The sequence below is a fragment of the Portunus trituberculatus genome, chromosome 2, assembly GCF_017591435.1.
Source record: "Portunus trituberculatus isolate SZX2019 chromosome 2, ASM1759143v1, whole genome shotgun sequence".
Classification (NCBI taxonomy): Eukaryota; Metazoa; Arthropoda; class Malacostraca; order Decapoda; family Portunidae; genus Portunus; species Portunus trituberculatus.
The window spans coordinates 7,774,760-7,789,792 of NC_059256.1; the positions used below are offsets into that span (position 1 = coordinate 7,774,760).

Genomic DNA, 15,033 nt, shown 5'->3' on the forward strand with positions numbered 1-15,033 from the left:
ACATGTGATGTCCGGCCTGCTGCACCACATACACCTCAGACATGACGCACACCCATATGCTTGCCACGTCCCTGCCTCAGTACCCAAGCACTGGGAGGTGGAGGTCCAAGCACAACTTCTCGAGGACGTGAGACAAGGCGTCGTGGAGCCGGTACCCACAGGAGAGGCAATGGAGTGGTGCGCCAGGATGGTTGTGGTGGGTAAGAAAAACGGCCAGCGACGACGCACTGTGGATTTTCAGCGCCTGAACGCATCATGTCAGAGGGAGACACACCACACACCCGTCCCCTTTGACATGTTTTCATTGGTACTGCTGCACACCTACAAAACGGTCGCTGACGCCTTCTGAGGGTTCCATCAAGTGGAGCTCAACGAGGAAAGCAGAAGACTGACGACGTTCATCACCCCATGGGGCTGTTACCGCTACCGGAGGACACCAATGGGACACTGCTCAGTGACAGACGCATACACGAGGCGGTTCAATGAGGCCATAAGGGACATCCCACGGAAGTTCAAGTGCGTGGACGACACACTCTTATACGCAGCAAGTGTTGAAGAAGCATTCTGGCATGCGTATGACTTTCTTGAGACTTGTTCTCGCGCTGGCATCACACTGAAGCCAGAAAAGTTCGCCTTCTGTAGGAGTGAGATCGACTTTGTAGGCTTCCGCCTGGACTGGCATAGCTACAAGCCTACTGAAGACTGCTTGTCTGCCATTAAAACCTTTGCGATGCCTGACAAACCCACGATTAAGGACATCGGGTCGTGGTTTGGATTAGTCAATTAGCTTGCCCCCTTCCTGGCCACCGCACCACTGATGGAGCCCTTCAGAGAGTTACTGAAGAAACCTGCTGCCAAAACAGTATATTGGGATAGTTAGCTGCGAGGTAAATTCAATGAGGCGCAGGAAGTGATTTGCAGACTTGCCAGAGAGGGACTCGTGTACTACGATAAGTCACGTACAACGGCAGGGCTGAGGCAGCAGTAAAAGTGGCAAAACGCACGGTAAGGGTAACACGGGCGCAGGAGGCAGCTTAGATTGTGACAGGGCGGCACAAGCAATACTCCAGTACTTCAACACACCACTACGGGGTATCAAAAAATCCCCTGCACAACTAGCTACGGGTCGGCAGTTGCGTAATGGTGTTCCTGTCGCTCGCCAGCATTACAAAGTGAGACAGCATTGGCGGCGAACCCTCAGAGACCGTGAGGTGCACATGGCTCAGTCACAAGCCCTCTTCCCAGCAGCCCGCGGTGAAACACCGAGACAGTTACCAGCACTTCAGGCAGGCGATGTGGTACTCGTGCAGGACCCAGCAACGGGATTGTGGAATAGTCCGGTGTGGTCTTGGAAATCAGGCCTTATAGGAAGTACGCTGTCAGGCTACCAGGCAGTGGCAGGGTGTCAATACGCAACCGCCGGCACCTCAAGGTCAGCACAACACCCATACCACACACAGAAGCAGACCCCACACCACCCCCGGCCAGCAGCCCAGCGCCAACGAGGCCCGCGCGACAGCGAAAGCAACCTGCCCGGATTTTTTTTTTTTTTTTTTTATTTACGTAGTCAAGGGCAAAAAAAAAGAAAGTTAGAAAAAGCCCCACTTGAGCGCTGGCTCTCCAAAGAGTTCAAAAAGTGCCAAAACCGTCAGCCAGAATTAGGGGAGCAAATGCCTTGATACCTCCCTCTTAAAAGAAGAAAAGTTGTAGGAATTCAGAAATACAGATGCAGGGAGGGAGTTCCAGAGTTTACCAGTGAAAGGGATGAATGATTGAGCGTACTGGTTAACTCTTGCATTAGAGAGTTGGACAGAATAGGGATGAGAGGAAGAAGAAAGCCTTGTGCAGCGTAGCCGCAGGAGGAGGGGAGGCAATGCAGTTAACAAGATCAGTAGAACAGTTATCATAAAAATAGCGATAAAATATAGAAAGGAATGTAACATTTCGGCGGTGAGAAAGAGACTGAAGACAGTTAGTCAGAGGAGGGGAGTTGATGGGAAGGAAGAGCTTTTGATTCCACCCTATCAAGCAAAGCTGTGTGACTGGAACCCCCCCAAACATGCGAAGAGTACTCCATACAGGGACGGATAAGACCCTTATACAGAGTATGCAGTTGGAGGGGCGAGAAAAACTGTCGAAGACGCCTCAGAACACCTAATTTCATAGAATCTGTTTTAGCAAGAGATGAGATGTGAAGTTTCCAGTTAAGATTATGAGCAAAGGACAGACCAAGGATATTCATTGTGGAAGAGGGAGACAGTTGAGTATCATTGAAGAAAAGGGAATAGTTGTCTGGAAGGTTGTGTCGAGTTGATAGATGGAGGAATTGAGTTTTTGAGGCATTGAAAACTACTAGATTTTCTTTGCCCCAATCGGAAATCTTAGAAAGATCGAAAGTCAGGCGTTCCGTGGCGTCTCCGCGTGATCTGTTGATTTCCTGAAGGGTTGGACGTATCTGAAAGAACGTGGAAAGATGTAGGGTAGTATCATCAGCGTAGGAGTGGATAGGGCAAGAAGTTTGGTTAAGAAGGTCATTAATGAATAATAGAAAGAGAGTGGGTGACAGGACAGAACCCTGAGAAACACCACTATTAATAGGTTTAGGAGAAGAACAGTAGCCGTTTACCACAGCAGCAATAGAGCGGTCGGAAAGGAAACTTGAGATAAAGTTGAAGAGAGAAGGATATAAGCCGTAGGAAGGCAGTTTTGAAATCAAAGCTTTATGCCAGACTCTATCAAAAGCTTTTGATATGTCTAACGCAACAGCAAAAGTTTCACCGAAATCTCTAAAAGAAGATGACCAAGACTCAGTAAGGAAAGCCAGAAGATCACCAGTAGAGCGACCTTGACGGAAACCATACTGGCGATCAAATAGAAGATTGTGAAGTGACAGATGTTTGAGAATCTTCCTATTCAGGATAGATTCAAAAACTTTAGACAAGCAAGAGATTAAGCTATAGGATGGTAGTTTGAGAGGTTAGAACGGTCACCCTTTTTAGGAACAGGCTGAATGTAGGCGAACTTCCAGCAGGAAGGAAAGGTAGAAGTCGATAGACAAAGTTGGAAGAGTTTGGCCAGGCAAGGTGCAAGCACAGAAGCACAGTTTTTGAGAACAATAGGAGGGACCCCATCAGGTCCATAAGCCTTCCGAGGGTTTAGGCCAGCAAGGGCATGGAAAACATCATTACGAAGATTTTTTATTGTAGACATGTAATAGTCAGAGGGAGGAGAAGAGGGAGGGACAAGCCCAGAATCGTCCAAGTTGGAGTTGTGAGCAAAGGTTTGAGAAAAGAGTTCAGCTTTAGAGACAGAAGAGATGGCAGTGGTGCCATCAGGATGAAATAAAGGAGGGAAAGATGAAGAAGTGAAGTTATTTGAGATGTTTTTGGCGAGATGCCAGAAGTCACGAGGAGAGTTTGAGTTTGAAAGATTTTGACATTTCCTATTTATGAAAGAGTGTTTGGCAAGTTGAAGAACAGACTTGGCATGATTCCGGGCAGAGATATAAAGTGCATGAGATTCAGGAGATGGAAGGCTCATGTACCTTTTGTGGGCAACCTCTCTATCATGTATAGCACGAGAACAGGCTGAGTTAAACCAAGGTTTAGAAGGTTTAGGTTGAGAAAAAGAATGAGGAATGTACGTCTCCATGCCAGATACTAACACCTTTGTTATGCGTTCAGTACAAAGTCTCTGACACGGAAGCAATAATCATTCCAGGGAAAATCAGCATAATACCTCCTCAGGTCCCCCCAACTGGCAGAGGCAAAACGCCAGAGACACCTTCGCTTTGGGTGATCCTGCGGAGGGATTGGAAAAATAGGACAAGATACAGAAATGAGATTGTGATCGGAGGAGCCCAACGGAGATGAAAGGGTGACAGCATAAGCAGAAGGGTTAGAGGTGAGGAAGAGATCAAGAATGTTGGGCGTGTCTCCAAGACGGTCAGGAATACGAGGATGACAGACTATGTCCAATAAAACACACACACACACACACACACACACACACATCAGTGATACACTCCTATACACAGACTTACTTACACCCAAGCACGCACGTCAGTGTCACACACACACACACACACACACACACACACACACACACACACACACACATATAGTTTCCCACAAAGATGTATTGAGACGTGGAACAGTTTAAATGAAGTAGTGTCTGTAACGAGTGTGCATACTTTTAAAGTAAGATTGGATAAGTGTAGATATAGAGACGGGGCCACACGAGCATAAAGCCCAGGCCCTGTAAAACTACAACTAGGTAAATACACACACACACGCACACACACTTACACATGTACTACTATGTTAATGGGAAACACAGATTGGTATTTTGTCTTAGAGAATGTTCGAGTTGATTTTATTTTCTTATATCTCAATGCCATGTTTTTGTTTGTGTGGTTAGTTTCATGTTACATGCCTATTATATAACATTCACTTGCGGGGGAGATGTTAGATAAATTAGTAGATGTGGCAACAATGCATTGCACCATCGCTTCCTTGCCAGCGCGGGGTGAGTCAGCAGTTAGTTGCCGTCCTACCACCATTTAATCAGGATGTACTGTGTTTCCTCAATACACAGAATCAAGGACTCTGGTGTTTCCCTGAACCTCTCACACCCCCAAAAAAGGATTGTTTTGTAATGCATAAAGTGAAATCTTACATGGAATACCAAAAGATAAAGCAGAGATGAGATTGCCCACAGACGAGGCGGAGACTCACGGCGACTCGGCCGCTTCTTCTTCTTGTGACCCTTTGAGCTTGCATGTTGTCTTTCACCACGATATTTATGTTTCCACTCCTCTATTGCCTGCTATAATGGATATCATATCTTAGTATTCATATACGCTCATGCCATGAGGATAACCTCGACTCCGTGGCACTGAGTGATAGTGATCTTACTAATGAAATACCCCGGCATTGCATTAATAATTCACATAGAAGTTTAAGTTCACTTTTATAAGAATATGTCAAATAAGGTTATTTCAAATCCTGCAATGGCACATGAATCAATTCTTCAAATTATTGTATTCACTTGCTATTTCATATACAAGAATTGGCGTGCCAGCAGATTTGTGGTATTTCCCTACTATCCTAATTGATCTTGTTCAGCCCTTCTTCATATTGCCCTACTGTGCCATTGTAAAGGGGGATACCAAACCAGAGAGAGAGAGAGAGAGAGAGAGAGAGAGAGAGAGAGAGAGAGAGAGAGAGATTGCTTGATACATTTATTGTTGAATTAATAAATAATTACAACAAAGGAAGAGGATGGACCTTGCCACCCACCCCCTGGGCAAAGACTTAAGGTTAAAGTATCAAAAATATAACACTAAACAGTATACATAACAAGAATACAAGTATTTCAATAAATAAGTACAGATATTGCACATCTTATTGCATGAACATCCTATAGTCTGGGGGCAAACTGAGGATATTCCCTGAGTGTATCCCTGAGAGTGGCAGAGTCTGGGAGATGGTCAATGAGGCTGTACAAGTCATGTTGACCTTGTGGCCTAAATTTAGCAATGAGAGGACATTCCATGATATAGTGAGGTAGAGTGTGTCCCCTTGGTGCAGCACACATCACACAACACACACCAGGAGAAGCACTGACTTCCCAAAAGTATTTGTAGCCTAATCTGAGCCGCATTGCCACCCTGTCAAGTGATGCAGTGTGTCTCCCGTAGGTGTATGCACAACTCTGGGAGACACGTGCATAGTGAAGACTAGTGCTACTGTACAAAGTCCTTAATGCTACTCTTAACATAACCCAGAGTGTACTCAGTGCCAGGATCCACTGTGTCATCTTGTAGGGCACACTGAGCAAGGTGGTCTCTGCTTTTTCATTTAGCGGGATACCCACATGAGAGGGTATCCAGATGAAAAGGACCGTGGCACCAGCACCTAGGGTGTGGATGAGATCAACACACTTATTCTGTACAAGCTCCAGGGGACGGAGTTGAGAGAGAGAGAGAGAGAGAGAGAGAGAGAGAGAATCAACAAAGAACAAAGAATAAAGAATAAAGAAATGATGAGGAATAAGAAACGTGGGCCAAGAGAGAGAGAGAGAGAGAGAGAGACGAATGCAAATCGCGGCTTATCAAGAACACATTTTTATCCAGGTATGCTAATAGAGAGGAAAGGTTAGGTTATAATGCTGGAAAAGTCCTAATGATGAGATGAGGGTTGAGAGATGAGAGGTAGGAAGGAAGATAAATAGAAAGGAAGAAAGATTTAAAGAAAACTTGTCCATGCAGGTACTCCCCCGGACAAGTCGAGCGCGCTATTCCAAATCAATATTTTTCAAGTTTTGTATATTTAGTTACATGTGTACAGACCCTGGTTCGCCCATACGTTTGCCACAAAGATAGCTTCCCGCCTCTCATCCAAGTCCACCAAAGCTGAAAAAAAAAAACACTATTATCTCATTTCTATGTATGATTTACCATATAAATCTTCGTGGCGCGGTATGCCACGACCATTTATAGTCTTTAGGTCACATGAATGACAGATGGCCTCGAAACATGATGTAAATGATTTTAACCCCTTTAGCACTGTGACCCGTTTTCTTATTCATTCTACTTACTATTTTACGGTTATTATATAGCTTCAGAAACTTATGTGTAGGGCTTAACATAGTGAAAACTGTAGCTATTAATCTTTTGACCTGTATAGACCTGTATAGAGTAGTCACCTGCCGCCCGGTGGAATACTCCAGGAGAGGTACTTACGGGGATGTAGGCAGTGCTGCAGACTGAGTGATTCCCCGTGTCCTCTCTTCCCGGTTCCCTTTGTGGTCTCATTTATACAATTGAGCAGCTGCAGCCTGCCCTCTAAAGACACCTTCTACTACTTCCTACACTACACTACAACACCTTACACTTCTACACTCTCTTCAAATCAAAATTTAATAATGGCTTCACCACGCCCTGCCTCGGAGTCCCCTCTGGGAGGGACCATAAATGTCCCCAGGTCGGACTGCCCTCTGCTGTCGACCTTGGGTGTCTTGACACTTCATCTAATACTTTCACTATCAATTTCTGCAACATTCGTGGCCTTCGTTCTAATTTTCAATCTGTGGAACACCACCTCTCCTCTACTAAACCTCATCTTCTCTTCCTAACTGAAACACAGTTGTCTGTGACTACTGACAGCAGCCCCTTTTCTGTTCCCTCCTACTTGCTCTATCCTCATTTTCAATCCAAAGCTGGATGTTGCGCATACGTGCGTAACGACACCACTTGCTCTCGTGCCCACAATCTTGAATCTTCAGAATTTTCTACCATCTGGCTAAGACTTCAATGTCACTCTCTAACTAAATTCATCTGTGCTGTATACCTCTCACCTAATTCCTCTGACTATGTAAAATTCTTTGACTATTTGACTTCCAAGGTGGAGCACATCTTATCTCACTTTCCTTTTGCTGAGATCTCCATTTTAGGGATTTCAATGTTCACCACCAGCTTTGGCTTTCATCTTCTTTCACTGACCAACCTGGTGAACAAACCTTCAACTTTGCTATCCTTCATGACCTAGAGCAGCTAGTGCAGTTCCCTACCCGTATTCCTGACCGCCTTGGAGACACGCCCAACATTCTTGATCTTTTCCTAACCTCCAACCCTTCTGCTTACTCTGTTAAACTTTCCTCTCCGTTGGGCTCCTCCGACCACAATCTAATTTCCGCTACCTGTTCTATCACTCCAGTGCAGCCTCAGGACCCGCCTAAGCGGAGGTGCTTCTGGCATTTTAACTCTGCTAAGTGGGAGGAACTAAGGCAGTACTATTCTGATTTCCTTGGGATGATTATTGTTTTCATGTCAGAGATCCTTCTCTTTGTGCCGAGCGCATAACAGAGGTGATTATCTCTGGCATGGAGCTATACATTCCTCATACTTTCTCTAACCCTAAAGCTAAAAAGCCTTGGTTTAACTCTGCTTGTTCTCGTGCTGTCAATGATAGAGAGGCGGCTCACAAACGGTTCCGTAGCCATCCAACTGCTGAAACTCATGCCCTATATATTTCTGCCCGTAATCATGCCAAATCTATTCTCCAACTTACTAAAACTCTTTCATCAATAGAAAATGTCAAAGTCTTTCCAATTCTAACTCCTCTCGAGATTTCTGGCATCTAGCCAATAATATCTCTAACAACTTTACTTCTTCGTCTTTCCTCCTTTACTTCATCCAGATGGCTCTACAGCTGTCTCTTCTTTTCTAAAGCTGAACTCTTCGCTCAAACCTTTGCTACCAACTCAACTTTGGATGATTCTGGGCATATTCCTCCTACTCCTCCACCCTCTGACTACTTCATCCCTAAAATTAAAATTCTTTATAAAGACGTTTTCCTGGCCCTCTCTGGCCTTGATTCTCGGAAGGCTTACGGTCCGGATGGAGTCCCTCCTGTTGTTCTCAAAACTGTGCTTCCGAACTCGCTCACTGCCTGGTCAAACTCTTTCATCTGTGTCTCTACTTCTATTTATCCTTCTTGCTGGAAGTTTGCTCACATTCAACCTGTCCCTAAAAAGGTGACCACTCCAATCCTTCTAACTACCGCCCTATAGCTTTGATTTCCTGCCTTTCTAAAGCCTTTGAGTCTATCCTTAATAGGAAGATAATGAGGCATCTATCAGCTCACAACCTTCTCTCTGATTGCCAGTATGGTTTCCGTAAAGGCAGATCTACTGGTGATCTTCTTACTTTCCTAACTGAATCTTGGTCATCCTCTTTAGGGACTTCGGTGAAACCTTTGCTGTCGGCCTTGACATATCGAAAGCCTTCGATAGAGTCTGGCACAAATCTTTAATTTCTAAACTACCCTCCTACGGATTCTATCCTTCTCTCTGTACCTTCATCTCCAGTTTCCTTTCCGATCGTTCTATTGCTGCTGTAGTAGACGGTCACTGTTCTTCCCTAAAACTATCAACAGTGGTGTTCCACAGGGTTCTGTCCTATCACCCACTCTCTTTCTATTATTCATCAATGATCTCCTAAATCTGACTCAATGCCCTATCCACTCCTATGCTGATGATACCACCTTGCATTATTCAACAGCGTTCAACAGACGCCCAACCCAACAACAATTAAATGACTCAAGGCGAGATGCTATAGGACGCCTAACTTCTGATCTTTCACTTGTTTCTGATTGGGGCAGAGAAAACCTGGTTTTGTTCAATGCCTCAAAAACTCAATTTCTACAACTATCTACTCGACATAACCTTCCAGACAACTATCCTCTCTTCTTCAATAACACTCAACTTCCCTCTCCTCTACATTAAACACACTCGGTCTATCCTTCACTAAAAATCTAAACTGGAAATTTCACATCTCTACTCTTGCTAAATCAGCTTCCAAGAAGTTAGGTGTCCTGTGGCGTCTTCGTCCATTTTCTCTCCTCCCAGCTGCTTGCTATGTACAGGGCCTCATCCGCCCGTGTATGGAGTATGGCTCTCATGTCTGGGGGATCCACACACAGCTTTACTAAACAAGGTGGAATCTAAAGCTTTTCGTCTTATCAACTCTTCTCCTCTAACTGACTGTCTTGATTCTTTAAGTCACCGCCGCAATGTTGCATCTTTATCTGTCTTCTACCGCTGTTTTCATGCTGTCTGCTCTTCTGAACTTGCTAACTGCTTGCCTTCCCCCCTCCTGCGGCCTCGCTGCACAAGACTCTCTACTTCTTCTCATCCCTATTCTGTCCATCTTCCTAATGCAAGAGTTAACCAGTATCTTCACTCCTTCATTCCCTACACTGGTAAACTCTGGAACTCTCTACCTGTGTCTGTATTTCCACCTGCCTATGACTTAAACTCTTTCAAAAGAGGAGTGTCAAGACACCTCTTACGTTAACTGGACCCTCCTTTTAGATTTTTTTTTTTTTCTCCTACTTTCCTCTCAACAGGGCCTGGCAACCAGCGGGATTTTTTTTTTTTCCAACACTGTTTTCCCTTGGCCAGTGCCCTTGTAATGTAAAAAAAAAAAAAAAAAAAAAAAATAATAAAATCGGGTAATTCCCAAACTCAAGGAAAATATGCGTCCCAGTACAGAAGGGAATAAAGGTTGCGGCAGTCTTCGTACATCTCTTTTGGAAACAATATGATAAACAAAAAAATCCAATTGGATCCGATATTCGTCTTAAAGGGAAGAAAAAAACCTATGAGGGGGAGAAAGTAAAACAATAAATACAGGCAGTGTGCTAGTGGACGTTGGAAAGACAGACTTTCTCAGCGAGGATCAACAAACACAGCATTCCTCTGCTTACTTAATCATCACTGTGTACTTATTCCAAATGGCGTCAGTTTTACCTCGCTTGAACCTGCTGCTGGCCAGAAATTGCCTTCTTCCACACCTGAGAGGCAATGCACACCATTTACAGGTAAGGTAGCAGGAGAAACAGTTATGTTCACCCTCCTCGCCGCCTGGCCGGCTTACGTAAAATGTTTCACCAAATTCAATGTTTTCAACACTCATGTGATTGCCAAGGAATGATAATGACAGTGGACCAGTATAACTCCATCACCATATTTTCGACTATTTTCTAAAGGTCATAAACCCGTTGTATACATAACACACTATAGGACAAAGTGGAAGGAGGAATGCCGGTAAATTTCCAGTTTCACCACATTCTCTTTTCTGGACGAAACAAATTTTTTCTGGTAGATTTCGGCTTGCTTTTAATTAATATACCACTTGTTTTTGCGCAAATCACCGAGTTTTTTTTTTCACCCCTCAAACCTAACCCAACCTAACCTAACCTAACCTAACCCAACCCAACCCAACCCAACCCAACCTAACCTAACCCAACCCAACCTATCTCATGAGGTGAGTAAAAAACACTTCCCTGTACGTACAATCTCGGTGACAAGTAGGACACTACATCACAGTAGGTAGAACGCCATGATCACTTAAAAACTGTACGGATTTAGCAGAGTCCTCAGAAAACTCAGTGATAACTTTGAAGTAATGCAGTTCACAACCTGCACAGTGGGACATCTTGCCTCAAACTGAATTCAAATTCATACCGCGAGCCTCAAACCACCGTGATTGGTTGAATAAATTATGATTTTTTTTCATTGGCCACTGGTTCACTTTCAAACGGAAGTAACCAATCAGCGGAAACAATAGCTCAAACAAAATGAGTCACTAATGTTGGCCTGCACGCTAGTCGCTGCCCTGGGTCGAGCAGCTCTCTCGCCAGTCTGCCTCTGTTCTATTCACTCGGGAGTGAGATCGCCAAAAATACGATTAAATCTTTTAAATTCAGTATCGCCATTATAAATAGGTTGCGCCTTATAAATATGGGATTTAAAATACTCGTAGTGAGGAGCTCTATCTCATGAGGTGGGTAAAAAACACCTAGTGGAATGTGGTCAAACACTGGAATAATACCGGAATGCCACCAACCCAATACCTCGAGCCAGTTTTGAGTGTTGAGTGACTGCTGCTGCTTTCCGGAAGTCCTGTAGGGTGCCTGCTGCCACTGCATCCTGGGGCAATTTGTTCCATAAGTGTATAGTTGTAGGGAACATGCTGTATAAGGATCTACTCGTGTACTTAGTTGCCTGTACACGTGGTTATTTTCTTTGGCATATGATCTTTTTTTATATCCAGGCATATGGATGTTGACAGCCCCATTGTGGATGTGGTAAAACATTGCTTGGGGATCTGTGGTATGCGGGATTTTCAGATGGAGTGAGTAAAAAAAATGTTTTTCTTTTTTTTCTGGAAGTTATCAGAATCATTTAAAGCATGGCAGTAAATGTTAGGATAGAGGTTAGGTTAAAGCACACCACATAAGTAACTTTTTTTTTTTTTTTTTTTTTTTGTAAAGTTGCAGAATAAGGCCTTCAGACAATTTTCAGTTTCACCCAACCAGTGATTTCTGTTGTGGCCAATGTATTCTTGATGAGATGTGTAGTATACTGATTGATGGTCTACATCATTTCCATCACAAGTGCATACTTTTCAAGTAGCTAATGAATTTTTCAACTTATGTCTACATCTCTTCCCAAATGATCTTGGGGGACCTGTGGCATATTGGGGTCTTGGGGTAAGGAATCATTAAATCAAGTACCAAATTCTTGCAAAACAGGTCTAAAAATCAACAAAATCACTTGAAAAATATATGAAAATACATAGTTCACACCTCTGACGGCAGCATTTGTGGCAGCTAGAGGGGGTATCCGTGGTGCGCAGCCCCCCTGGCAAGTCTAAAGCGAATCGTTGACAACAGTGCTCAAGAATAACATAGCAATGCTTGCCTCAGCCACGGCCACTGTCACCGTTAAAGGTGTACCTTATGTATTTTCATAGATTTTTTTGTGTGTGTTTTTATTGATTTTAGACCTATTTTGTGATGTGCATTACTCATTTTAACGCTCCCCCACCCAAAAACCCTGATTTCACACAGGTCCTCCAAGATTTTTTTTTTTTTTTTTTTTTTTTTTTTTTACGTAGGGAAGAGTGCCAAAACCGTCAGCCAGAATTAGGGGAGCAAATGCCTCGATACCTCCCTCTTAAAAGAAGACAAGTTGTAGGAATTCGGAAATACAGATGCAGAGAGGGAGTTCCAGAGTTTACCAGTGAAAGGGATGAATGATTGAGCATACTGGTTAACTCTTGCATTAGAAGGTTGGACAGAATAGGGATGAGAGGAAGAAGAAAGCCTTGTGCAGCGTGGCCGCAGGAGGAGGGGAGGCATACAGTTAGCAAGATCAGTAGAACAGTTACCATGAAAACAGCAATAAAATATAGAAAAGAATGCAACATTTCGGCGGTGAGAAAGAGACTGAAGACAGTTAGTCAGAGGAGGGGAGTTGATGAGATGAAGAGCTTTCAATTTCACCCTATCAAGCAAAGCTGTGTGACTGGAACCCCCCCAAACATGGGATTGTTAGGGAAGAGAAGTTCTAGGCAAAGGTTGAGAAGTCATAACTTAAAAACTACACATTTGTGACAAGTGATGCATAACATCAATCAGTTCACTATATATCTCACCGGAAACACATAACCACGTCAGAAAATCATTGGTTGGGTGAAACTGAAAATTGACTCCTTCCCTTCGGCCACCAGTCCACTCTCCCAACACCAACACATTTTGGGACTTGTGAAAGCAGTGTTTTTGGGTCTGGAAGACCAAGATAAACCAAATTTTGAAATATAAAAACACTCCAATTTAAACTAACTCAACGTAGCTCTTAATGAATCCTAACCTAACGTAATGTAATGCAAGGTAACTTAACTTAACCAAACTATGGGGAGGGGTAGGTTTCACTACCCCACCCTTGACCCCCTCATGATCAGTTACAAATCTGTAGTAGACAGTTACAGGCTATTGAAATAGTACACTTAGCACAAGAGGGATAGGAGGTGAAGTGCAGTGCTGGGGTTGGATACCTTGGCAGTGGTACTGTTAACCCCTGCAGTACCATGACACAATTCCATATTCATTCTGGTTACTACCTATTTAGTGATATTGTATAGCTTCAGAAACTTATGTGGGGAATTGGAATAGTGAAGATACAAGCCCATTAATCTTCTGACTTCCATAGACCCTTCCTAATGTCAATAAGATATTATCGTATACAAATATGAAAGTAAAAAATGTGTCCCAGTATTGAAGGGGGTTAAACTTCTGTGAATTAAAACCTTAACTGATACATGGTACAGTAAGAATGCTGCCTGGGCCTAGACATATAAGTGTGGTGTGCATCAGCCATCTAGTGTGGTGTGCATCAGCCATCAAGTGTGGTGTGCATCAGCCATCAAGTGTGGTATGCATCAGCCATCAAGTGTGGTGTGCATCAGCCATCAAGTGTGGTATGCATCAGCCATCAAGTGTGTGTGCATCAGCCATCAAGTGTGGTGTGCATCAGCCATCAAGTGTGGTATGCATCAGCCATCAAGTGTGGTGTGCATCAGCCATCAAGTGTGGTGTGCATCAGCCATCAAGTGTGGTATGCATCAGCCATCAAGTGTGGTGTGCATCAGCCATCAAGTGTGGTGTGCATCAGCCATCAAGTGTGGTGTGCATCAGCCATCAAGTGTGGTATGCATCAGCCATCAAGTGTGGTGTGCATCAGCCATCAAGTGTGGTGTGCATCAGCCATCAAGTGTGGTGTGCATCAGCCATCAAGTGTAGTGTGCATCAAGTGTGGTGTGCATCAAGTGTGGTGTGCATCAGCCATCAAGTGTGGTGTGCATCAAGTGTGGTGATCAATCTTTTTCTTTTTTTAGATGGTAATGATTAATTTTCTAACATGGTGTGAAATTTTTATATATTGTTCATTATTATGATTGAAGAATGTGCTGTATAGGTAAGTTTGAAGTGATTGCAGAATGTGCTGTATGGGTGTGTTTGAAGTGATTGTGGTCACTTATTTGCTGTGTTTCAGGTGATTCTGATGATTCACTTTCCAGTAGATAATTGTTCCTCTTCTAAATTAGTAATAAGGAGAGTGGTCCAGTGACTCCCTCCCTCAGGAGGTTGCATAACAATATGTTAGGTTTGGTTACTTTACCTTACAGCAAGTTCAGGAGGGGTTGACCCTACTTTCTCAAATTAGGAGGTTACAAAGTGTTAAAATAGGTTAGTTTACTTAACAGTGAGGTCCAGTAAGGGGTTGGAGTATCAAGAGGTGTGGGGAATTTTTGTTGAAACTTCAATTATTTTTTGTCTCCGGCATAAAGTTTAAGTAAACAACAAATGTATCTCTTTGCACTATATATTAGTACCTGAAACTGTAATTCATAATCATACAATTCTTCAATGTTGTAGGCTGTGTTTTCTGAATACTGCCTAGTTATTTGTACCCAAGAATGTGATGTTTGCTAATTACATGCAGATCTATATATTTTTTTTCCCATTCCTACCCCTAAAGAAAATAAGTGCAATTATCTCAACGTAACCTAACTTTATCTGTCTTTTTACTGGTGGAGGATTGTAATCCAGGCAGGCTTGGTCTGCAGCTTGCTGATGTGAGTTGACAATTGTGCATTTCTTTGTAAGTGTTGACATGTTGGGT

At 43.5% G+C, this 15,033-nt stretch overlaps 2 protein-coding genes across 3 annotated transcripts in view; both read left to right on the forward strand.

Moving 5' to 3' along the window:
- The first annotated feature begins 439 nt into the window (after nt 1-439).
- LOC123506591 lies at nt 440-787 on the forward strand. Its single transcript, XM_045258826.1, has one exon. It carries the CDS (start codon nt 440-442, stop codon nt 785-787), a length of 348 nt encoding a protein of 115 aa, XP_045114761.1.
- A 9,322-nt stretch (nt 788-10,109) lies between these two features.
- Nucleotides 10,110-15,033, forward strand: part of LOC123504437 (protein SCO1 homolog, mitochondrial-like) — a 44,050-nt gene continuing 39,126 nt past the window's right edge. Inside the window, exon 1 of one of the 2 annotated variants that reach the window (XM_045254955.1) lies at nt 10,110-10,385. In XM_045254955.1, coding sequence (XP_045110890.1) covers nt 10,299-10,385 — 87 coding nt within the window. In that variant the 5' untranslated portion in view covers nt 10,110-10,298. The remainder of the gene's footprint in view (nt 10,386-15,033) is intronic. The other variant, XM_045254950.1, reaches the window with a different exon arrangement.

Bases quoted from the DNA above. Each gene is read 5' to 3' on its own strand.
- LOC123506591 (XM_045258826.1), top strand. From the start codon at position 440: ATGGGACACTGCTCAGTGACAGACGCATACACGAGGCGGTTCAATGAG.